At 42.9% G+C, this 26,290-nt stretch overlaps 1 protein-coding gene across 5 annotated transcripts in view; it reads left to right on the forward strand.

The window, feature by feature from the left end:
- mark4a (MAP/microtubule affinity-regulating kinase 4a) overlaps window positions 1–26,214 on the forward strand; it is a 34,515-nt gene extending 8,301 nt beyond the window's left edge. Inside the window, exons 4-18 of one of the 5 annotated variants that reach the window (XM_085798751.1) lie at window positions 3,791–3,839; window positions 4,133–4,198; window positions 6,061–6,131; window positions 6,226–6,282; window positions 6,925–7,161; window positions 13,626–13,745; window positions 13,828–13,927; window positions 14,032–14,141; window positions 15,729–15,915; window positions 16,905–17,116; window positions 18,227–18,330; window positions 18,420–18,704; window positions 20,134–20,216; window positions 20,839–20,883; window positions 22,317–26,214. In XM_085798751.1, coding sequence (XP_085654877.1) covers window positions 3,791–3,839; window positions 4,133–4,198; window positions 6,061–6,131; window positions 6,226–6,282; window positions 6,925–7,161; window positions 13,626–13,745; window positions 13,828–13,927; window positions 14,032–14,141; window positions 15,729–15,915; window positions 16,905–17,116; window positions 18,227–18,330; window positions 18,420–18,704; window positions 20,134–20,216; window positions 20,839–20,883; window positions 22,317–22,381 — 1,791 coding nt within the window. In that variant the 3' untranslated portion in view covers window positions 22,382–26,214. Of the gene's footprint in view, window positions 1–3,790; window positions 3,840–4,132; window positions 4,199–6,060; window positions 6,132–6,225; window positions 6,283–6,924; window positions 7,162–13,625; window positions 13,746–13,827; window positions 13,928–14,031; window positions 14,142–15,728; window positions 15,916–16,889; window positions 17,117–18,226; window positions 18,331–18,419; window positions 18,705–20,133; window positions 20,217–20,838; window positions 20,892–22,251 lie in introns of all 5 variants that reach the window. The other 4 variants (XM_085798752.1, XM_085798750.1, XM_085798749.1 and 1 more) reach the window with 4 other exon arrangements.
- Window positions 26,215–26,290: the final 76 nt, after the last annotated feature.

Below are 26,290 nucleotides of genomic sequence, written 5' to 3' on the forward strand. Positions count from 1 at the left end.
TTGACCGAGACCGAGACAAGACGAAGATCTTGAAAATATGAGACCAAGACCGGTCTCGAGTGCCACAACGCTACCACATGATCATGTGTTTCCTGTAAAAAACACAAAGCCAGTGAGGGACCTGTCCTGGGTATAGATTGCTGTCTACAGTAGCCAATAGCGTTGAATGTATATCAAGCACCGCCTTCCCTCCTCCACCACCTTCTCCCACCCCTGCCGTCCTCAATGATGAGTTAAAGGTGGTGAAAAAACATTTTGGAGTGAACCGTTACATGTTGAAGTCTGACAGGATTTATAGAATAAAATTAGAATTTATCCTTGACTACAGCATGAGTCATCAAAATCTTTTGTAAAACACATTGATTGTAAGAATATGGCATATAAAGAGATAAATGAGCAATTAACACGGGGATGGTAGATTAAACCTGGGAAAATACATTTTTCATTTTATGAGGCCTTTAAGTGATTGCACTTTAATACAATGAAAAGACATGTCTATATTATAAATAGATGAACAGACACAGAGAAATGTACTCTAACATAGATTCTCTTCACTTAACAATGGAAGGAGTCTTCACTGATACAGTATATCTGCACTCCAATTTGAAGGTACACTGTAAAAAACCCAATGAATGACATTTTGGGCTAACCAAAAATATATTGCTGAATCAATTTCTTGGCGTGGTATCAATTGACTGAACCTGTTAATCTATGTTGGAATGATCATTCTTTGGAAACTGTTGAAAGAACTAACATATTCAAATACAGTGAACACCCACAGTTAGATGTTGGCTCAATTAAAAGACATAAATCCAGTCAAAGAGATGCTGGCTGTCATGTGACATTTCATACGAGTGACTCGTTCAATCAATGACAAATGATTCATTAAGTGAATGAAGTCAAAACTTGTCCACAAGGCCAGTGCAAATGTGCCATTCGAGGAGCAGCATCTTCAGAGACCAGACAAGGTGAGTTTATTCACATCAAGTTGCTAAATAATAAACTCTACTTTGTTGGTAGTTGTATCTTAACTCATCATGGTCGACGTGTTCCTAGCGAACAAGTTAAATAACCGTCTTAATATTTCTTTGGCTTTGATATTCTAGCTAGTTAGCTAACATTAGCTAGCTGACAGACTGACTAGCTAATGTTAATGTTGGCTGGAGGATACCGGCCATCAGCTAAACTAACGCTTAGTTTTAATATTTTTTCATGCGAGAAAGAAATCATTTAGAGTCCCAATCTGCGGACAGTTAATCCAAATGACGCCTGTTTGGAAATTTGCTCCCACGTTTTTGGAGAAGTGAAGCTCCACCTGGGGAGCAGCCACAGAGAGTAGAGGGTCGTCAAGGACTCAGCAGCTGGTTAATTCATGATCTCATTGAATGGTTTGTTAAATGAAAAGTGAGGCTCCAGGTCAGAAGAGCAGCGCTGCCCCGGGGCTCTGGATGTACAGAAATCATCACATTCATATCAATAAATTCATGTTTCACAATTAGCCTAACTGATTGGTCTACATTAAATTTAATCTAATCAACATACAACAGAGGGAAATTATTTGTGACGCGCTTGTGTTTTCACTGTTTTCGCCTGCTGTAACTTAAGCAATATTTTTTTTCATATGATATATGCAGGACCCACTGTGTATATTGTTTTATGATTTATTAATGTGAAACAATTTTAATGTTAGTAAATATTATCTCCCACGTGTGGCCTATCGGTGCAAGTAATAATGCAGTGTTGAACATTGTGTGATGCAATTTCCTAATTGTTCTTTCTATACAGAACACAACATTACCATGCATCGAAGATCGGTTGCAATCCAAGGCCTGCAGTACTTTCTCAAAGAACCTACACTATCATGAAGACATGTCAGGTAAATCAACATTTCAGGCATCAGGGGAAACACTTCTGCTATAAATATCTTGAAAGATTTTAACGAGTCTTGTATGTACTTTAATTTAGACAGCTGATGTGGAGACTGCAACTGACGGAGTTAAGGTCGACATCCTGGAGTTGGTGCCAGTTCCTGCAAAGTTGCACTATTTGCATTTTTAATAAAGTTGTGTTAAAAAAAACATTGCTGCTTTCATTCTGTTGATTCAGTATGTCTAGTTTTACATCCAATTAAGAATTTTATGTTGATTGCTTTAATGAACAATTGTATAGAAACTAATTCCCTAGCTATTTTTCATTGGGATGTCCAATGAAGAATTTCTAATTGAAAGTATGATAAGATAATGGATAAACTTTAATTGAGTGAATTCTTTAATGGTTGGGATAATGGATAAACTTTAATTGAGTGAATTCTTCTGATGGTTGGGCAAGCAAACAAATCAAATTGAGCCAACCAAGATTTTTTAATTGAGAGAATTACTTGAACAGAGAAATTGAGTAAATTAACAATAGCTAGGGAATTAGTTACTGAAAGATTTTACATTGGAACAGCTCTTTTTTTTTTACAGTGTACCAAAACTTGATTTTCCCATTGTGCAACTTTGATCAGAATGTACAGATAATGAAGCCTGGAGATCCTGACTCAGCTGACACCATTTGAATTGATCAGATTTTGTGCATCAATGTTTTTTCACACATGGAGTACTGGCCCTACTCCTGAACACTTACCATGTTAATCTTCCTTCCTGTTGAACTCCACAAGATTACTCAGGACAAGTGTGGAAGTGACTCAGTAGAAGTTGGATTAGGGTTAGGGTTATGAAATCCACCTCAGCATGAAGGACAGATTCTGCTGCAGGAACTCCTCTCCTGTAGATTTTACAATGTGTTGTGTTGTGTTCAGTCCAGTCTTTGGCCTCAGTTCAAACACATGTGGGAGTTTTGCTTCCGTCCTGGAGTCTCAGAAGCTTGGTGCTTTGTGGTGAACCAGCCCGTGTTTAAGTGGAATCAAAGTGGGCGTATGTTATTCTGCATTACTGACATTTTTTGCTTTTTTGCTGTCTCTGTATCAGTCATCTTTTTTTTTTTTAAGTTTATTAATTATTTGGTCTGGTGTTGGAGTGAACCCAGCCTTGGCCATCTCTTCAACAAGAATTACTTTACTTCAAGTTGTTCTTTCTTGTCTAGCTTTTTTTGAAATTCTGCAGACGCCCAAATCGCCACCAAACATTTAGTTTCTTTAGCAGAACACTGCTAATCTTTCTCCAGGTTGTCAGTCGCTGCCCTCTCCTCCTTCCTACTCTTCTTCACAGGCTAGAATACGACACGCCCACTGATGATATCACAGTTTGTAGGGAAGAACCAAGTGCTTTTTGGTTTCCTTGAGAACCGACTTTTCATGTTCTGAACCTGTTATTTTTTCGGTCTGAACGCACCAGCTGGTTCAAAATTGGGTTTGGGAACCGGCACAGAGCCCTGCTAGCACGAACCCCGATGTGTAATGCTTGCTGGTCAAAGGACATATTCCCTCGACTCTGACTGAAGCTCTTGTCAAACAACCATTATCACCTCCAGAACCATCTGCTCCTAGCAGAGAACAATAAGACATAACACCTTTAAAATGTAGATGTGAAATAAAATTGTTTGTTTGCAGCAAATTTAACTTTCAGAAATTGATTAATAGCAATTATCACAACTCTTTGGCAGTTCTTATTTCAGCTGATGGGAAGTCTGTATTCTGATGTATGATCTAAACATTGTCCTTATTGCTATAATTAAAAGCACAGACTTTTTTTCAGTGTGGACCAACAGTGCTCAACACTCAGAGGCAGTGATTGGATTTTATTTATGACCCATATTATCGTGATATTAATATTCTGCCTTCTCTTCCCAGCTCTTTCGGGAGGTACGAATAATGAAAGGCTTAAATCACCCTAACATAGGTAAGCCACATACATACATCTGGATGGACTTTACATTTGTGTTTATGAGTGTGCATCTGTCCATGCATGTGTGTGTGTGTGTGTGTGTGAGAGAGATTTGCTGCAGAGGGCGCGAGCCGGGATTTTTTTTTTTTTTAAAGCTGAAATGTCATATGTATGAAAAACCCCCAGCAGTAACGGCGGGTTTCCCGGGTATTAAGACAGACGGGCAGACGGCTGTGCTATTATTTATAACATGAGCAGGATTTGTTTATGTGTATTTGATTTTAATCTGATTGTGTTTGTGGCCACAGTGCAGCTGTTTGAGGTGATTGAGACGGATAAGACCCTTTACCTAATCATGGAGTACGCCAGTGGAGGTGGGTACATCGGCCGTCATGTGCACGCTGTGATGCTACAGAACTGCAGCCGATGATGTCATTTAGTCAGCATTTGGATGCATGGTGATACTCAGGGTGAAGGGTAAAATTACAAGACAGTGGTGCATTTGAGAGTTTTTTTCATTGGGAAATAAGCTTTATTTTTTGCCTTCAGTTTTTTTTAAAAAAAGGTTCAATATAACTAATGCCTGTATAAAAAATATCAAAGTAGAACCAGATAATCTTAGTACCTTTCTGCCATTTAGAAGTTATTTACTGGACTGAACAGAGGTTTTGCGTGTACTGTACACTGCCAATAAATACTCAGATGACATATAATTTTTTCCAGTGAAAAGGTTTAAAGGTGCTGATTTGTAAACATTTGTTACCTTCAGACAAAGCCAGGCTAACCCTGCTCCCCCGCTTTATGCTAAGCTAACAGTCTGCTTGATGAGTGCTGTATTTCATTTTATTTGGATGACATCCTGGTCCACATGAACAAACTTTCTTTCTTTGCACTGGTCTATTTTGTTCTACTCTAGTCTAATCTGTTCGGGTTAGGGCTAATTTCTAAAATACTGAGACTTCACAGTAAAACATGCAGCACACAGTACAATAGTTTGCTGTTAATCTATGGAAGCCCATTTCACCTGTCAGTCAATAAAATGTCAGAATTTAAAAAATTATTTATAATTATTTCACCCCTAGGAATATAGTTAAAGTGATAGTTCAACATTTTTGGCAAATTGCCCTAATCCCTGTAGTTTGAGACTAGGTTCGTTACCTTTAATTGTCGGTACAAGCTGTTTTTTAGATCAGCGGGGCAGAGATGCGAGCTGCTCAGCTACGGAGTCGCTTGGTACTTTCTCCTCTCTCTCATCAAATACACAATCCAACAACTCCAAAACGCTCTTGTGGACAAGTTGCGACCTGCAAATTCACCACGCTATGAAATAATAATATAACATTACGAGGCGGAGTTGTTTTCAAGGCAAATGCAGAAAAACTACATTCCAGACATGGTGATTTCAAAAACGCAAGTAATTCTGAGTATTTGCTTCATATATCCGCTATTATTTCATAGTGTAGTGATTATGCAGGTCATAACTTCTTCACAAGAGCATTTTGGTGTTGTTGGATTGCACATTTGATAAGTTTCGAGGGAAAGCCGAAAGAAAGATTTGTGAGCAGCTTGCGCCTCTGCTCCGCTGATCTAAAAACAGCTTGCACCAACAATTAAAGGAAATTAACCTACTCCTATGACTATAGGGATTATGGCTACAGGCCAATTTGCCAAAATGTTGAACCATACCTTTAATATAGCCAAAATGCTTGTGCAGAGCTGCAAAAGCATTGTCCCATGATATGAAGTGTCAATGAAGAGGCCACCTTCCTCCGAAATTCTTTTGCACAAACTCAGATAGATATCAACTTCTAGATAAGTACCACAAAAAACCCAAACATTTTACATTTCCGAATTTAGTCAGACATGACTCCAAAAACATCAGCCTATAATTAAACTCTAATTTTCAGATAGTGTTACTGATGAGTCAAACCTGTGAAACATAATATCACACTAATATTTAACTTGCTAGATACTAATACTACTAATAACACTTGACAACAAAACGATTAAGAATATGTGTGTAGAGTCAGTGTATATTCAGTGTTGCTTAAAGACAAAATCCCTCTTGAGGAGAGTAAAGTTGAAATCGACACCTTGACTGCACTTACAGCTTATAAATATTAATTGTGACTGAAACTGATTGCGTCTATCAGTAACAATCGATCAATAACATCATGGCTGTAATGCTTCTGGCTCTATTACCTGACTGATCAGGTTGTGCTGCGCTCACTCACAGGTGAAGTGTTTGACTACCTCGTGTCTCATGGGAGAATGAAGGAGGTGGAAGCCAGAGCCAAATTCCGACAGGTAAGAAGATCCCACCTCCTTGATGCTCACGTTGCGCCGGTCCTCACTTTTAATTGTCAGCACTTCAGGTTTGTCTGTGTCCCCGTGTCCGCAGATTGTTTCCGCCGTCCACTACTGCCACACGAAGAACATCGTCCACAGAGATTTGAAGGTGAGAAAGATCAGAACATGTTTTGGTCTGCTTTCAGAGACGAGGGATTAAGGCTAGTCCAAGACTAGGACATTTCTTTTTCCTGACAGATTACACTAAACTGAAAGTTATAATCTGGGACTAGTCCTAATCTGTGTCTGTGAAAAGGGCCCTTTAGCATCTTAATTGCAGAGTAAAGCACTGAAGAGCGGAGAGGCTGTTTTTTGTTTTGTTTTGTTTTACCAAGATGGGAAGGCTTTGAGGCAGTCAGAGTTTGGCTCTGGTTGTAGTAGATTATACCATTCCTAAACACACACACTGACATATATACAGTACAGTATGACATCCAGTCTATGTTGTTGGACAACATGCAGCACCTCCCTCCCTCCCCATCTGTCTCTCAACTGAGAACTGGGCTCTTCTTATTTTTCTCCATCACAATTCACGTTTCTCTTTCTCCTCCTCCGTCCAACTGCCCCCCCCCCCCCACTCTTCCGCCCTCCCTTTCTTCTGCCCAATCTGTTCTCTGCATACATTCCTCTCCCACCCTCCCTCCTTCCTTCCTTCCCTCCCCTCCCCTCCCCTCCCCTCCCCACCCCTCCCCTCCCTCTGGCTGGCCATCCCTGCCTCTTCCTACTCCGCATCAATGTATGTATGACTCAGGCGGAGAACCTTCTGCTCGATGCCGATTCCAACATAAAGATCGCCGACTTCGGCTTCAGCAACGAGTTCACGCTGGGCAACAAGCTGGACACGTTCTGTGGCTCGCCGCCCTACGCTGCTCCGGAGCTTTTCCAGGGCAAGAAGTACGACGGTCCTGAGGTGGACGTCTGGAGTCTGGGAGTTATCCTCTACACACTGGTCAGCGGCTCGCTGCCCTTTGATGGGCAGAACCTGAAGGCAAGTGGATATGAGGAGGGGTCTGTGCCTGTCTGTAGTTGTCCCTCCATGTCACTTTTGCTATTCTAATGCTGGAATAAACAGTCCTGCACCAAGCACATGGTTCCAAAGGGTTACACTAATCTTAATCAAGCATCAGGAGCGCTTTAGGCCTGACAACCGATAAAGCAACCACAGTAACATGTCCCATCCACTTTAAAAGCCAGACACACTGCACCTTGGCATATTGCTATTATAATGGCATAATGTTTCACACAGAATTAGATTCTATTTGTGGTCAGTTCATTAATATTGTGACTGACCAGTGGGACCGGTCCAGGCATGCAGCAGCTCAGTCCACTCTGAGGGGCAAAGAGGGGCTGAGTGAATCAATGCACTGCACACAGCTCCACAGTGAAGTAATGGTACAAATAGCAATATCAGAATTTTCATTATATGGAGGAGGAATAAGATGAGAAGTCTGGATTGTGTTAGCTGGGAAACTGGACACATATACTGTAGGTGGAAAATAGCAGGCACCTGAGGGTTTACCGAAGCTTCTCTAATAATAATAATAATAATAATAATAATAATAATAATAATAGTAATAGAGAGAAGTGAATAGAATATTTTCTTGCAGAAATTTTGAAAATGCCACAGGTGGGTGCGCTGCTGGGGTGGGATCTCTGTCAATATGTCTGAATCCAATGTTTAGTTTAGTTTAGTTTTACTTTAGTTTATTGTCATATACATTAAAATGTGTATGTGTATGTGTGTGTGTGTGTGTGTGTGTGTGCCGCATGCCCCGCCCTTTGACTTGCTGAGAGTGAGACAGAGAGGTGCAGTAGAAACTGTGACAACACACCACAGACCAACGTCTCAACCAGAAACAACGCTGGTGAATTTACAAGAGAACTTTTAATTTGAAATAACAAATATAAAATCTAGTTCTCCTGACACCGTCTGATACCCGGAGCAGAACTGATGACGTCCAGTGGTTTGATGGTTTGAGTGGTGATCTGCATCCCTGGGACTCATGAAGAGTGAGTTTACGGCGTGAAACTATAGTGATATCACTAAGGATCCGACCTGCTCATGGTGGTGGAGTAGGTCTCTTCCAAGGTTCCCTTAGTCATAGGTCACATACCAACACACCAACACTCAGTTACAGCAGAGTACAGATGTCCTCAGTAAAGATGTTAGGTAGGGAAAATGCAGACTGAGTGAAATTATTGATGTGAGCTTGGAATGATGGCAGAAAAAAGGACAGAAGTGGTCCCAGGACGGAACCAAGGGGAACTCTGGTACTGAGTGGAAATGGCTTAGATTTGAATGTTTTGACTGCAGCGAGAGACATTACAACAGATCCAGGATTGTGTCAGTCATTCCAATAGAGGCCAGTCTGTCAAAGAGGATGTTATAAGGGCCACTCTCAGATCAAGGAGGAGGAGCTATAAGGAGGTTGTTAGTAAGTTTTTTTTCCAAGTTTGTGTCCTTGTGAGAACCAGAATGGAGTCGCTCATAGAGCTTATTGTTGGACAAGTGATCATATGTCAGACAACATTTTGAATTTCTTTGCTTGGGGTGTTATTCTATAGCTAATAATAATAAATGTTTTTTTTTGTGTGGTGCATTCTGTCTGTGCCCTGCTGGCCCCAAAGTGCAGATAAACAGGCCTTTGAATAAAGCCTGGATCAGATCCAGGGATGTAGTAGCTTCCTGGTGACTCAGTGTGTGGTGTGTAGCTGTAGCATTTTGATTCTGAATGTGGTCCAGCACCTTAGTGTCTCATCCTCATGGATCATGTAGATTGCCTTGTGTACACTGTAGTGATGTATCAGTGATGAGCCGAGCGGTGGAAGCCTTTTTGTGTGTGTGTGTAAATTAATACAAGGCAGAATAATAGGATGATCTTCTCTGCACCACAAGCAGGCACTCCTTGCTGACTGTGACTGAATGTTGTGATGTTGTGTTTATGACCATATAACCAATCACGTGATGACAGAAAGGCTCATGCGGTCAAGTTAAATGTGAGGGCACGCAGGGGAACGCCACGTGCTGACGGTCAGGTACAGAGCAGGAGTGAGGGAGGAGTAGAGAAAGGGAGAGAGGGTGGTGAGTGATGGTTGGAATCACTCACCTCCTGCCAGTGCTTCTACTATAACTTCTACTGCTGCTGCTGCTGCTGCTGTAGCTGCTGCTGCTGCTGCTGCTGCTGCTGCTGCTGCTGCTGTAGCTGCTGCTGCTGCTGCTGCTGTATCCCCCCCTCAGGCATCACTTGCACCACATCCTACAAAAACTCACAGCTCCATAAGCCAGGTGTTACCACAGACCATGACCCCAGCAAGGCCGAGATTTAAAGACATCTCTATCTGTTACTCATGTTTATTGAAAAAGAATTGAATTGAATTGTTTTGTATAACTGGCTTTAAAGGGATAGTTCAACATTTTGGCACATTGGCCCATTGCCATAATCCCTATAGTTTTAGGAGTAGGTTTGTTATCTTTTCTTTTATAAAGAAGCATTTTATGGAGCTAATTTCTTCCCTCATCCTGGGAAAGATGTACTGGTGTGGGCGGAGTTGTGTTTTGTTTAGTTTAGTTGTTTTCAGGGTAAATTTGTGCAAAACCGCTGATGTGCGTTCCCATCAGGGGCAGTTTTTCGGCAAGCAGTCTCCGCATTTGCCTCGAAAACAACTCTGTTTCGTAAAGTTCCGTTATTATCTCATAGCGTGGTGAATGTGCAGGTCACAACTTGAGTTGTAGGATTGTGTATTTGATGACTTTGATGAGGGAAACCAAGAAATCCCATTAGCCTACGCAGCGTAGCTCTGAGCAACTCGCAGCTCTGCTCTGCCGTTCTAAAAATAGCTTGCACCGACAATTAAAGGTAACAAACCTACTCTAAGACTATAGGGATTTGCCAAAATGTTGAACTATCCCTTTAACCACTTCTCACCCATTTTTTTGGCCTGCCACATCATATCTTATAAAGTTGACATGTTGAACATGTAAATGTGTTTGACAATGTCATGAGCATTCAGTTAGCAAGTGTCATAGTTGTACTTTAAGCTCTGTGTTTGGTCTCCACCAGCTTCTGCTGGAAATATCTGCTTCTTAGCTGCTATTTGTCTTACAGCTAGTTGCTAATGTGCTGATATGCTGTACAGTTATTATACACAGGGTTGTAAGATTTCTTTGCGTAACCCGTTTCACACGGTCATATGATGATCCATGAAAATATTGATCATATAAATCATATAGGTGTGGGCTTTCTTAAATGATAGTGTATGTAACTTGATAACAACATAAACAGACACCCCAATAAACCTTCACCAACCTGACTGCAGACAGTGAAGGTTGATTACAGTTTGTGATCGGCTGATGAGCACATGAGACACTGTGCATGTACACCTTGAATTTCAAGAGGAACAGTCAAGTGAGAGACATGACGAGGGCCACATTATAAATCAAAAGATGAGAAAAACATATAGATGGCTGCATTCTAAAATGAATGAACTAAAATTAACTCAAAACACCAACCATTAAGTTAACAGCAGATACTGTATGTATCACTATTGTAATATACTCTCTTGTGTAAAGGTTTGTGTGACTGTAACTTGTCTGTGTAATGTGTGCAGCACTGTGCAGTTTAAGTATGTGAAGTATGCTTCCTGTTCTCCTGCCCACACTACTGATCAGCTGACTGCTTATTCCATATATTAAGTCAAGGTATTCAGCTTTAAATGATGGAAATAAATGTGATTCCTTCTTTAATTCAACTACATATATCAGCATTTCCCTCTGTTTCTCATGGCCCAAGAGCCAGGCCATGATGACATGAGACAAGAGGCCACTATTGATGTGGATCTCGTGCTTTTCATGCCTTTCTGTGACTGTCTGCTGGCAGACTTTACACCCTTTGACAGACTGGCTGACCTTATCCCCTAGAATGAGTCCAGTCAGTGAGTCCATTCATGAGCCACTTCCTCTGGCTGAGGTGTTGTACAGTCTGATGGCAGCGGAGACAAAGGATCTCCTGAACCTCTCAGTGCTGCCGTGCAGCGAGATGAGACGTTGGCTGCTGCTGTAGCTGTGTCCCTGACCTGCCAGACTGTTGGAGAGACGGTGAGTGGTGCTGTCTAAGACGTCTTGCATCTTATACTGCACATGTCACTCAACAACAGCCCTGAGTGAATCCAGACTTCTGCCAGTCACAACATGAGCAGCATTTCACTGCAGACGTCAAAGGACCTGAGCCTCCTGAGGACAAAGAGTCGGCTGTGTTCCTTCTGGTGGAGGACATCTGTGTCCAGGGACCAGTCCAGATCACTGTCCAGGTGGACACCTAGGTATTTATAAGTGGATTACCTCAGTGTCCTGCCTGTTGAATGTTGGAAGACTGGGGCTTGTTAAAATGAGCATCTCCTCGGTCTTGGAGGTGTTCAGAAGGAGGTAGCTCTTGTTTCTTTACTCATTGAAGGCCATTGTCAGCTCCTCTTCCTGCCTGTTCCTGGTTAACACCACAATGGCTGTGTCATTTGAGTGTTTCTTGATGTGACAAGACAGAGTTGTATTTTAGGTCTCCTGTATACAGAGTGAACAGCAACAGAGTCAGAACAATCCCCTGTGGAGCAGGGTTATTTAAATAAGACTGGGCCTGGTGGAGCAGATGGAGGATGGTATCATCCACTCCTGGTTGCAGACTACTAACTTCAGAGGATTAGACAATCTGTGGTCTCAGGAGAAGTAGCCGCTCCAGGGTCTTCATGATGTGTCACATGGGGACCACCAGTCTGTAGTCATGAATCTCAGCTGGTTGTCCTGCTTTCAGTACTGAAAGAAGTCCTGATGTTTCCACAGGACTGAGACTGTCCCTGTTTGTAGACTTAAATTGAAGATCTTCTGTAGAGGCTCAGCCAGCCGGGTGGCGTGGGCATTTACCAGCCCGGGACGCACTCTATCCACAACCTCACATTCTCCACTGTAGAGGACAGCAGAAATTAGTCCAGGGTGAAGGAGATGCTGCAGGAGAAGCTGCATCTGAAGCAGCCATGTCAAACCTGTTGAGGTCATTATTGGCTTTGTCCACGTCACCTGATGTTCCCTGGTTGTTCTTTCCTTTTTACACCTCTCTGCAGCTTCCTTTCTTCTTTTCTTTTGTAGACCTCCTTCACTTGCTTTACTCTCCTCTTCAGCTCCTGTTTCACACACTTAAGCTTCTTCCTGTCTCCATCCCTGAAGACCTCCTTTTTCTGGTTGAGGAGGGTCTTGATGTTTTTGGTGATCCAGGGTTCGTTGTCTGGAAAGCAGTCATCCTTGTTGGTACATTGTCCATGTAGAAGTTAATGGCATCTGTGATTCATTCAACCATTCAGTCGAGGTTACTGTTCTCAGTCTTAGTGGTGTGCATCTTCACTGGCCTCAAGATTTGATTCGATTATTCCCCCCTCTCACGCTCTCTCCCCCTCCCTGTCTCTCTCCAGCTGTCCTTTCAAAATAAATGCATAAAAAGCCCGGAAAAAACTGACTTGTGAGCTGGTGGAGGTGAGAGATTTAGCGGTGGTGGCCACCACCAAATTCTGCCATTGTGCTTTAAAATAAAATAAAAAAAACTCTGCATGTGAACATCATCAAACTTGAATTTAAAAATCGGTTATGTGACATAACTGCATCAATTCAGAATCGTCCAATTAGGAATCTCAATTCATCTTTGAACCAATTATTTTCGGCACCCCTAGTCTTCTCTATGGCTGCTCATTGTTATGGACACAGAATAAGCTGTGATTTAAATCTGTCAGATATCACATGTACATAGTGAAAAAAATGAACCTTTTAATGTCAGAAGTATTAATAATTGTCTCCCTTCATCTCTTTGTTTGATTTATGTAATTGATTGGACCATGGGGATGGACCTGCAGCTAGAAAAAAAGTTGCAGGTAGAAACAAAATTGTATCCAAAATTCAGCAGATGGCAAATAATTCCCCCCAGAGCTCAACCAGAGGGTGAAGACAAATGTGTATTTAACCCCTCTTATAAATGACTGCATCCTAGCAAACTGCCTGTAGGGATGGGTCTGGTGTTTACTTCCTTATGTATCACACTGACTGGTCTCATCAGAGATTTTAAGACAAATGTGAAATACTTCCATGTGTCTTCAGTGAGACTTCCACATAAATGTACAGTGACAGTTTGTGTTACTATCTAACGCCACATTCCAGGCAGGCTTTTGAACCCTCAAGTCACGACTTCAAGTCACGACTTACGACTTTGTAACGTTCCAGGCAACCCGTAACTCATGTTTTTCCGACCTGAACATGCACTAGATTAGAATGGCAGTCAAACCCGTAACTTCCTACCTGTGAACTCGTACCAGATCGAACTGGTTACGAGTTCATGGGTCAGAAAAACACGAGTTTGATCAAAACAAACATTTAAGCGTATGATGAGGTGTTGACTGGTGTGGTTCTGGTTTGGCCACCAGGAGCTGAGGGAGCGCGTGCTGAGGGGAAAGTACCGCGTGCCGTTCTACATGTCCACAGACTGTGAGGGGATCCTGCGTCGATTCCTGGTGCTCAACCCTGCCAAGCGCTGCACCCTGGAGGTAAACACGTCAACACCCATCCAAGGTTCGATTCACCTCGTGTGATATTCACTTCAACTTTTCCTTGTTTCTGTTTCTACAGCAAATCATGAAGGACAAGTGGATCAATTCAGGGTATGACGGGGAGGATCTGAAGCCCCATATAGAACCTGTGGAGGACTACAGCGATCGAGCTCGCATCGGTGAGTCAGCTGCTTCAGACAGAATGGTAGCAAAGTCTTTGCCATTTACAAAAGACACAGTTTTTCTTACTATGTGGCTGTTTGTGGTTGTTTGCATTGTGCAGAGGTGATGGTCGGGATGGGCTTCACTCCAGAGGAAATCAAGGACTCTCTGCTCAATCAGAAATACAATGAGGTCACCGCCACTTACTTGCTGCTGGGTCGCAAAGGAGATGTGAGTTACACAGATCTACCAGTGTTCATGCATCTGCTGACACACCATGAATGTTGCACATGAAAAATGATTTATTTTGACTTTTTCTGGAGATTTATTTGAATATATTATATTATTAAATGTAATTAAAGGGCCCATTATAGTTTTAATAACCAAGAACCATCTCAGTGTATTTTTACATCTCCCCTCTCTGGAGCTCTAGTAACAACAGATTGGTCAGCCAATCAGACAAGAGAACGTTCTGTGATCTCTGTTCTGATTGGCCGACTGTTTTCTGGGTGATCCAGTAAGAATATAGCAGATTTCAGTTGAACATGTAGAGCAGCGAAATCCTGCAAGATTGGATGGTGGGTCCAGGTGGGCGGGGCCTGGGCCATTGGATGAGGTCAGGGAGTGACGGCTGGTTTTAAAGCCTCAGGCTGTGTGCATTTCTCTGTGGACTGAGGCTTCGATGCTTCCACAGTATAAATATAGAACCTAGACCTAATCACAGAACACATGACATCTACCTTTATACTTTGTGGCGCTTTAAAAACAAACACATTAAAAGACGGTAAAGTATATTGTATATTAAGTATATAATCATGTTTAAATTCTTATGTCTCACTGCTGCTGTATCTTCACTCTTTCTTTCTAATATAATTACGATGTTTGTTCAATAGCTCATTAACTGATTAAGTGATGTTATTAAAGGGATATTTCAACATTTTGGCAAATTGCCATAATCCCTATAGTCATAGCAGTAGGTTCATTACCTTTAACTGTCGGGGCAAGCTGTTTTTAGATCGGCGGGGCAGAGCCGCGTGCTGCTCAGCTAACGCAATGGAGGCTCATGGCATTTCTACGTTTCCCTCATCAAACTACATACGCAATCCAGCAACTCCAAAACACATTCGTGGACAAGTTGTGACCTGCACATTCACTACACTATAAAATAATAGCAGCCGTGTCTGGGAATGTAGTTCCTGTTACGCATTTGCCTCGAAAACAGCTCCGTCTCGTAACGTTCCATTATTATTTCATAGCGTGGTGAATGTGCAGGTCACAACTTGTCCATGAGAATGTTTTGGAGTTGTTAAATTGTGTATTTGATGAGTTTGATTAAGGAAAGCCCGGAAATACACATCGTCTTCCCGCCGATCTAAAAAGAACTGGCACTGATAATTAAAGGTAATGAACCTACCCCTAAAACTATAGGGATTATGGCAATAGGCAAATTTGCCAAAATGTTGAAATATCCCTTTAAATGATAATACTAACTTGCCTATGTCTCTAACTAAAAACAAAACTATGGCTTGCTGGATAGATGATGGAACTTCAATGGGCTCTTCAGCTCTAACAGTGTAATGTAATGCAATATGGTGCACTTGCAGATAAATTGATTATGTGGCGAGGGCCATTCAGTCGCAAGCTACAGCAACGTGACCCAACATTCAAAATAACATTGTCAGTTCTCAAAAAGTACTAAGCTTCACTACCTAGCCCCACCTACCAGAATCTAAATTCACCCTCTGCTCGCTGATACTGAGCTCACCATGCGTGGGATCCACTCACACCTTTCTGTCCACTGGGACTGTGACGTTACAGGAAGGCAGCGAGGCTCGCACAGCTAGCAGCCTGTCCCTGGCAAGGGTACGACCCAGCCCCATCACCAACGGGACCAACAAGCACTCCTCCGCCACCGGCTCCTCTTCCTCCTCCACCTCCTCCTCACACAGCAAGACCCAGCGCAGTGCCTCCACCTACCACAGGCAGCGACGACACAGCGACTTCTGTGAGTCTCTTCTCTGGTGTTTTCTTCCTGACGGTGCTACACTTACAAGTGACGAGTGAAACAGGCAAAGTCTCTGCAATTCAATCAGCTGAATGTGTTCCTAATAATATTTGAAGTACTATATTTAAAGGAAATAAGTATTAATTCCTTCTTTTTATTGTTGTGTGAACAGATTACAATGTTACTTAAAACTGAGACCTACCTTGACTTCCTCTAACAACCTACTGACTGGTTTCTATGTTCGGATGTTCTGACTGATGTTGTATGCAACTTTAGCTACCTCATGCATTAGGATAATGGTGGCCAATCATATTCAATCTAATCTAGACAGACTGGAGGTTTTGGACAAATCCTGGTGGGATATCAAAAAATCATTTCTTTAGTTTCCCTGTCAAAGTCTTTCCCATCTTTTTCTTTTCTTTTCTTTATTAGGATCCCCATTAGCACCCGCGGCAGCATCGGCTATTCTTCCTGGGGTCCGACATACACATAAACATTCACACTTACACATAAGAAACATACATTTATACATGACACAGCAAGAACAAACAACAACAGCTCCCTAATAATGAACAAACCACAGAAAAAAAACCTGACAGACATTTGACAGACACCACAGACATCCTCATCCTGTCATTTTTGTGCCTCACATTTGGGGTGCACATGAGGGTGTGTTTCAGTTTTCGTAAGTCCAGGATGTCACCCCACTAATGGGGTTCTTTCTTTGCTCTCGTCATTACATCAATCCCAGGTAGTCTAGGTGAAAGAAGGGCAGATGATCCTTATTGCAGATACCCAGGGTCCTTGGTCAATGCCAGTGCAAGTGCAAGAAACAACAAACTGCAGTTCCCTTAACAGCCTCCAGTGTCATTAATAACCAGGGTTTTCTATTTAATGTAGGACCATCTCTTTGCACCAACCATGTTTTTGCAGAATACTCCTTATATGAGTCTCTGTGTGTCTGTGCTCTGCTGTCCTCCACAATAAAGGTGGGCCTTCCATGCCCGTCATGCACCCCAAACGGAGCCCGACCAGCACGGGCGAGCGGGAGCTGCGGGAGGGACGGATGCCTTCGCGTAAGGCCAGCTGCAGCGTGATGGGGAGTCACAGCCTCCCCCCCTCCAGCCCCATGGTCAGCAGTGCCAACAACCCCAACAAGTCTGAGATCCCAGACCGCCGCAAAGACATGACTGCCACTACAGTAAGGCACACTCCCTGCAGAGACTGAATTATGTCAAATTATGTCCTCCAGGCCACCTTTTATTTTTTATTTTATTTTATTTTTTTTACCAAAATTCAAACCAAAACACACACACATACAGGTGTAGATAGTTTTGTGTCCAGAATTTTCACCAGATGTTTTGTGCAGTGCAGGATCAAAGTGGCAGACGCTGTGTTAGTTTTACCTAATAATCAGATATTGTCTGACAGATTAGTAGACACACACTTGACAAGCTGAAGTCAGGGATTGCATTGAAATGACCAAGCAAGCTTTTCAGGTTTGTCATATGCTTTATAAAACATGTAACCTGGACCAAAAAGTGAGCTAATGGCTCACTTAACATTTACCACTAATAATTCAAACCATTTCATTTTTTATAAAAACAAATACATGACCAGAAACATATTAACACTGAATGTGTCTATTAAAATATTTAGAGACACAGAGGTGGAGGGTAACCCTTTAATTTACAGGCTGTTAATTACGTGACAATGTCAAGAATTAACAATTATTCGTGTAGTAATGTCAATAAATAGCCTATAAATAACAGTCAATTTCATACTAATGTCATGTTTTTCATAAAGGCAAAAGATTACACATGGTTTTCATGCTTTAAATCTTTTGGGAAAGGCCAGAATTTTTCTCCACCAAGTCCTTGCAATTGATCTGTGCTAGTTCTACGCAATCAATCATTGTTTCTTGGCTATATTTCTCAAAATTACTCAATGTGTGAAGGCTGATGCACACCTAAAAAAATCTTGAAAAACAGGTGCGTTGGAGCATAGGTAAGGAGTGAACAAAGGCAAAAAGGGTCTCCCGCACACTGTCAAGTCACTTGCAAAAGACTTTAATAAAACAAACAACGTTTCGGTCCAAAATTACTCAATGAAATTGACTGTTATTTATAGGCTCTTTCTAGACATTAGGACACAATTAATTGTTATTTCTTGGCTATTTCTTGAAATTATCACGTAATTAACGGCCTATAAATTAAAGGGTTACCAGATGGAGTAATGTGACTGCAACACTGTAATAATGCGATGTTAAAGTTCTAATATCTAATACTTCACCTGATCCTTCTCTCTGCAGAATAACATCCCTGGAAGTGCCATGACACGCAGGAACACATACGTGTGCACGGACCGCTCCGGCGCCGACAGACACTCTCTCCTGCAGAACGGCAAAGACAACAGGTACGGCGGTGTGTTGAAGGCGTCGGTGCTCTGAGCAGTTCAGGCTGGTGCTGATTGGTTGCTCTCCTCTCCTGTCTTCCTCCCTGCAGCTCCCTGGGCCACCGCCTGCCTGCAGCTTCTCCCTCCACTCTCAGTATTTCCGGGGCCGGCGCCGCCTCCTCCTCTTCCTCCTCGGACCGTTGCCGCCTGACCCGAGGCTCCACGATTCGCAGCACCTTCCACGGGGGGCAGCTGAGGGACCGCGGGCCCCCGGTCTACTCGGCCCCGCCCACATCACCCACCCTGTCCCATCACGAGACGAGCCCCCTGCCCCACGCCCGCACCAGGGCAACCTCCAACCTCTTCACCAAGCTGACCTCGAAACTCACTCGCAGGTAGATGCACACTACACATCATCATCATCATCATCATCATGAGCCAGGTCTGAGAACAGCCAACTGACCCCGGCCTCTGAAGACCGGACTCAGGCCAGGGTTTCATGCAGGATGATTCTTAATGAGATGTGACAGACCAAAGATGAAGGAATACTCCCTCTCTTAGCTCAACTGTCTCCACTGTGATCTTTCAAGATGAACAGGAAAACTGAAGAAAATGTGTAACAAGAGGTAGACGAGAAGACTGACACCGCACAAACAGCTCATCATAGGTGAAGCTGGAGCCAGGATATCAGCTTTTATTAGCATTTCTGACAAGAGGCACCTTTAAATCACAATAATCAACGTGTGACCTGGGTTTTGTTAATGCATAGAGAAACTCATAAAAGGACAAGGATTGTTATGTGCTGAGCGATTTCTTAGAAATAATACATAAGATGAGATAAAATAAGATGCCTTTATTTATCCCACAAATTCCAGGGTTGCCAACATAGCCTACTGTACACATAAAATGTCGAAAAAAGTGCAGGAGAAAAAAACAAATGTAAAATATAAGCACAACTAGCTGTGGTATGCCTATTTTAGTTTAGTAAATGTGTTCTGTGTATTCAAGGAGATTGGTTGACTCCTTTTTAGCAGAGCTAGGCTAGCTGTTAGCTGCTACGCTACCATTCTCCTTTTGCTGGTTAACTACTTTAGCATTATGAATTAGTGGGGAATTAAGTTATTTTTAGTTTATTCATCTAATTTAATTGAGACAAGATCTATCTATATATACTACATACGTATATGTTGACACACTCATATCTTTTTCAGTAGCCTAGTAGCCTAAAGTCATTGCTGGAATTTAAAGTTTTTATATTTATATTTTTCAATATGTTTGACCCCCTAGCTACACAGTTTCTAACTCTATTCTAGGATTACTTTTAATTTTTGTTCCCATTATTGGTCTTAGTGAGACCATGACCCTGATGTTTTTATTATAATTTAACATTTAAGATTTGTGTTGCCCTCGAGGTGAGTAAAGATTCTGTTAAATCAGATCATGTGTATGATATGAAGTCATGACGTAGCGTTGTGGGGAAGTTCCTGCGTCCAGCCTGGCCGCAGCCTGAGTGTGACTCCATGCTTATCAGAACATTTTATTCACCCAGGCCTTTTGGCAAGCCCTTCTGTGGCCCTGGATTATCCTCTGCTCCCCTCTCCCTCCCAGTCGTCATAATCACACATGTCTAATCTTATCAAACCTCAGCTTTATCCTTGCCAATCAGCTCCTGCGCTGCGCTCTTTTTCACCACTTGCGCTCCTGTGATTCAATCATCTTCTCTCTTGCCCCCTCCCCAACCCCCCTCCTTCCCTGCTCTGACCCCGTATTCCCTCTTTTTTCTCCATCTTTATCTCTTTCTGCTTCTCTCTGTGGTGGTATCAGGGTCAACCTTGACCCGTCCAAGCGCCAGGGCTCAAACAAATCAGTCTCGGGTTGTACTCTTCCACAAGGATCAAAAACAGTTAGTAAGTTCCCATGTCTGGCTTCTTTTTTTGTCTACCTGTCCTGCCACCATCTCTCTGCCTGGTCACACAGGAATCTGCTCTGGTCCATGAACGCCTGCCTGACTTTTCATTTCTCTCTACCTATGAATTATTGCTTGTCTGCATGACTTTTTAATCATCTTCATGCTGTCGATGTCTCACACACTTGGTTTCAAGCATGGTTGCAATCAAGAAAGATTCATCCGACTTTTATTTTCAGGATCATTCTCATTGTCTGAAGAATTGAACTGTAACACGTTTTGTTTTTTTATCATCCTGAACTTTCCCTGAGCAAATGTGTTGTTTTGTATTGTGGTTGATGGGATACAACTCATTGAATCTATCCCACATGTTGTTGGAACAACAGATGGGAATCTGTAGTACCACACACACAGACCATCAGAAGTGAAGGGATGGATTATATCTGCATGCTTGTGAAATTGCATTCCTGTAAGGGGGGGGGTTGCACACTGTTTTAAACATCACATGCTTCTTGTTGTTGATGCTTGCTTGGTCCTGCTGTATAATTTCCACCGCTGAATGCCATCTTATGTGAGAGTTCTGGGTCAGTCATAAGGTTTCTCACTCACCGTCTCTCTCACAGGGTCACAAATGAATCTGAGGGAATCAGGAGATTTGCGGTCACAAGGTCAGTGCGTGTGTGTTTTATTTTATATTTTATTTTATTCACATGAACAAAGATAAAACCAAAAATATATTTAGTGATACAAAGGCAAATAATTGTGCAGGAGAGGAAAAGAAGCCCAAGGGGCTTAAATAAAATCCTCTCCTCCAATACAAAATCACTAAAACAGATCAACCATTAGAAAAAGAAAATAGGAAAAGAAGCAGAAAAGGGAAAGAGACAAGGAAAAAACACAGCAAACAAACAGAGAGGAAAAAAAGGAAGAAAGGAAAAAAACAGGACAACAACAAGGACAAATATCAGTAAAATTACAAATTCATCTAAATTATACTAGACATAAATATTATTTTGCCTGGACAGAAGATACCTCACCAAACCAGACCTTTTGTAGGAGGATAAAAGCTTAAGAGTCCTGTATGAGAAGTTCCAGAGTTGGGGACCACGGAATTTGAGTTTTAACATTTGAGTTTTAAAGGAGAATTCTGCTCATTTTCTAAGTAGCGCTCTACAACTAAATCTACCGGCAAAAGAAGACAAAATGAAGAAAAATAACCACCTAAATGTGGATTTTCTACCATTTCTTTCCACTTTCAGAGACATGTTCAGGAAGCAAAATAGTCCAAAATCTCAGTTGATCACGACACCAAAAAACAATATTAAAGCCTGTAGTGTCTCGCCTTAAAGGGATAGTTCAACCTTTTGGCAAATTGGTCCATTGCCATAATGCCTATAGTCACAGCATTAGGTTTGTTGCCTTTACAGTATTTGTCGGTTGTAAGCTGTTTTTAGAACGGTGGAGCAGAGCCGTGAGCTGCTCAGAGCTACGCTACGGAGGCTAATGGGATTTCTTGGTTTCCCTCATCAAACTCATCAGATACACAATCCAACAACTCCAAAACGCTCTGGTGGACAAGTTGTGCCCTGCACATTCACCACACTATGAGATAATAACGGAATGTTACGACACAGAGTTGTTTTAGAGGGAAATACGGAGATTGCTTGCTGAAAAACTGTCCCTGAAGGCAACGCACATCAGCGGTTTTGCATGAATTTACCTCTAAAACAACTCTGTCGCCTAACGTTCCATTATTATCTCATAGCGTGGTGAATGTGCAGGTCACAACTTGTCCACCAGAGCGTTGTGGAGTTGTTGGGTTGTGTATTTGATGAGTTTGATGAGGGAAACCAAGAAATCCCATAATGAGCCTCCGTATCGTAGCTCTGAGCAGCTCGCGGCTCTGCTCCACCGTTCTAAAAACAGCTTGCACCAACAATTAAAGGTAACGAACCTACTGCTATGACTATAGGGATTATGGCAATGGGCCAATTTGCCAAAATGTTAAACTATCCCTTTAAACATTTGATTGTGAGGCTGGTGTTCACAGCTGTTCGGTGCTTGAACGTCTCTTGCTTTCCCCCCTCCCCCCCCCCACCAGTTGCCATTTACCTGGGTATCAAAAAGCGTCCGAGCCCCGGGCCGTCGGACGTGGCTGGGATCTGAGAGGCGGCGGGCGGCGGGACCCTGCGGAGGTGGTGCTGGCTCTGCGGGAGGCGGCGCTGGGATGCGGCTGCCAGGTCCACCACGCCGGCCCCTTCCTGCTGTCCTGTACGCACGGCGTGGCGGGAGGCCGCGTGGCGTTCGAGGCCGAGGTGTGCCACCTTTCCACGGGCAACTCCGAGACTTCTAACGGGGTGCGCTACACGCGACTCTGGGGGGCGCCGCTAGCTTTTCGGGACGTTGCCACCCAAATCTCCAAGGACCTTGAACTTTGAAACAGAAGAGGGTGTGTGTGTGTGTGTGTGTGTGTGTGTGTGTGTGTGTTTGCGTACAAGTGTGTGTTTTTGCGTGTGAGTGAGCGTCGATGTGTGTGTGTGTGTGTGTGCAAAAAAAAAAAAGAGGAGGAGAGCGGGGTGGAAATCATTAAACAAAAAAAAAAGAAATGGAGGGGCTGGACCCGAGAGAAAAGACTTTTCTCCTTTTGTCTCTTTCATGACAACCCCCCCCCCCTCCCGGCCACCTTGCACAAACATACATACATAGACACACACACACAGATGCACACACACACAGATCTGACCCATAAAGTCCCACAGACTGAGGCACCCCCCCTCCCCAACCCGCCCTCCCCCTCTCCACCCAATCACCCCACCCGGCTCAGACGACGTCTTCACTGAGCTCCTGCACCCACTGGACCTGGATGGAACCTAGTTGAATATTTTTTATCGCTACTCTCTAGCCATAATGACTCTTTATTTTGTTATTTATTGCTCTGATCATTGTTTTTACCACACTGTCGCTCTCACCAACACAGAATCACATCATCTCTCGTGCACTGGATGTCACTGACAGGCCGGTCCCACGCGTAGGCACTGGTCTTCTTTCTTTCCTTTTTTTTCGGTTACCTCGCTGACTTCTCGTCATTTGTTGGACAGCAACATGCACAAATGCAGAGACGGGTCAGATTCAGTGATAAGACAGAGGATTGCGTCGCTGTGACTTGTGTACATACAGCAGTGACGGCTGCACTGGATTAAGGTCAGTTAGAGCATTGTCGACGGGCCTTTGAAACAGCCAATCAGAGGCCGACATGGAGCACAAAAACAATCAGAGGCCGACTCTGACACCGTTGAGCCAGTGACCGCTTGAACTCGAGCGGAGCTGTCGCCTCTCGATCAACATCAGCTTTTCTGCATCTCTGAAAATGTAGATACAATAAATAAAGAATAGAAGTCCATCAGTATTGAAATTAAGTATCAGCTTTTTTTGATAATAATGATAATAAGATCATTTTAATAAAGTTGTCCATAGTGGCTCTTTAAAAAGATGAGATGGACTTAAGATATCTGCACATTACAGTACATGCTTCCCTCTGATTGGCTGGATTCACTTCCTGTCACTGCTGGTCAACGGCTGTAAGACTTGTTCCAGTTTTCCATTCTGTCCCTTCATTCCATTGCCAATCCTTTACACTTTCTTGGGAAGCGTCGCACTGAAGGCACAACAGCAGCAACACAACACACACACACACACACACCTGAGAAACTTGAAATCTGTCGAGGCGACTAACGCGAGGCTGAGCTCCAAACACCATCCAGACATCCCATCGCAGAATAAGAGACGAGCCTGTTGTCTTTTCAGTGCAATGCAGTCGTTGTGTTTTTCTATTTTGTGCCATGTGATCTCACCTCAGTCGTAACGTCAGTATGTCGATGGGAAACACCTAAAGTGGATCAACCAAGCAGCGAAACCTCTCAGATTACACTCAGCACACACACACACACACACACATCGATCTCTTCTTCTTCTCGTGGTACAGTATATTAACTGGTCTCTCAGCTGTTGATGACTGGGGGGGGGGGGGTCAGGGGGCGGGCAGTGTTCTGGACCTGGAGAAGTCACGATGAAGGCAATGTGGATGGTATTTTCTTCTGTTTAGTCCATTGCCTTTAAAGTGAACAACCCCCAGCGCCTTCATACAGTACATATTTAATGTAACAAAAAAAAAGAAAGAGAGAGAAGACACTGAGAGTTTCTATTCTCCCTCCCTGTTTTTAGTGAATAACATACTGTGGTATTTACGTAGGCTACAGAGATCATGTTGTTTGGCTGCTAATTTACTGTTAATACAATCTCTCAGTTGTGGCTTTTGCTCACAGTGGCCCCCGAAAACACCCCCTCACCCTTTCGCCATTTCCCCTACTACGCCACCCAGCTCCCTAAGTTTACCAGGGACGCCATCCTTAGCTGTCCATGTACATATATACACTAACGTTTTTTCTATTGTCACGACGAGTGTTGGCTTTCCTCGGCTCATTGTTCGAGTCCCTGTTTTCGCAGGAAAAATACTCCGCCATCATTCACACTCTCACGTCATAGACCCATGTTACGGCATCCTCTCAGTCCTGTTTGGTGTGTGCTGTTCCGCCAGGCTCGGAGGAGGGGAGGCTGGTGTTGATCCGTCCTCCCCCCTCAGGGGTGAGAAGCAGAAACCAACATGGCCACCAGGAGTCTGTCCTTGTCCTTTCCCTGGACATTACTCATTGTGGTGTATATTAGCATTAGGTAATATAGACCTCAATGCACTTTGCTTTGACTTGAATCAGCTCCTTCCAGTGTACCTGTATAGGTAATACCCAGAACTAGCCACTGGAGGGCGCCAATGTCTTAAATGTGAAACACTTCAATTTGTGGATATTTGCACAGGTACTTTATTTATTTTTTAGAATAATATCATTAAAAAAAACAGGATTTATATCAGTCAGTTGATGGCTGTATATAAAATATATGAATATAGTATATATCTTAGAGCTCAAGGTTTATTTATAGCTAGAGCAAGGGAAGTAATTCTAGTTTAAAGCAGTTTCTGTCAGTGACAATGGGGAACAAAACCAACCTGCAATCCTGCATGACTTCAGAGTTTGGGTTTTAGGGTAAAAAATGAAACATGATGCACACCTAGGATCTGACACTTAGTGAAACGCAGACACGGTCAGTTTTTAGACAAAGAAAAAGGTGCAAGACGCGGCACTGGGTCCTTCCCCCCTTCACTAAAACAAACGCGATGGTTCGGGTGAAGCACAGCGACTTCACTCCGCCTTGTTCGCTAGAGGATAGGTTCTGTACATTCATGAGGGCTTCTGAGTTCTTAGAAGTTGATACGCCATGAAATGTGCCATGACATGACGGTGCGCAAGGAAAAAACGTTGTTTTAGATCCAGCGAGGACATTGGGAATAAATAATCGTGCAATTGTTATTTCCGGCTCTATTTTAGCTTGAAGTCACAGAGTCCGTGACGTGTTGCAGAGCACCTGGGTTGCATTCAAGCCATAGAAACGTTACGTCACTGTCTCCTGATCACAAATATGAATCAGGGTGTTTGCAAAGCATTTCAGTGGAAAATATCGACATGAAACAGGCTACAGAGCAAATAGCTTAGTGTAAAACAACTTAGTCCTCACATAAGAAGGATGAACTTTGTCTTATGGTGGAAACTACTGTGAAAATGAGGTTGTTTTTGAGTGTTTGAGTAAAAAGCTTGTGTTCCTGCTCAGAGACAGGTCTGGTTCAGATGGTGGATGGTACAGTATTATGACCCCAGGGGGCTCTTTAGTTAACACGCACTGTCGTCTCAAAAAACTGACTGACAGTTGATGTTATATGCAAAAGAGACAGAATGACACAGTTTGACCTGTATGAGTAATTTTACACTGCTCTACTGTTGAATTCCTCCCCTCAGAAACAAACTGTAAACTGAGATTGTGTGATTCTGGTATATAAGGAAAACACGGAGCTGAAGATTAATAAAATTCACTGATGTTGGCATTTTTCCTCATTCTGGTGTCTTGTTTTCATTGTTGTCAACACACTGTTAATAACCAGGTTTGCAGTTCAATGTTTTGATCTTTTGT

Source organism: Trachurus japonicus, chromosome 14 (genome assembly GCF_045865225.1).
Source record: "Trachurus japonicus isolate A0001 chromosome 14, Traja_1.0".
NCBI classification, from domain to species: domain Eukaryota; kingdom Metazoa; phylum Chordata; class Actinopteri; order Carangiformes; family Carangidae; genus Trachurus; species Trachurus japonicus.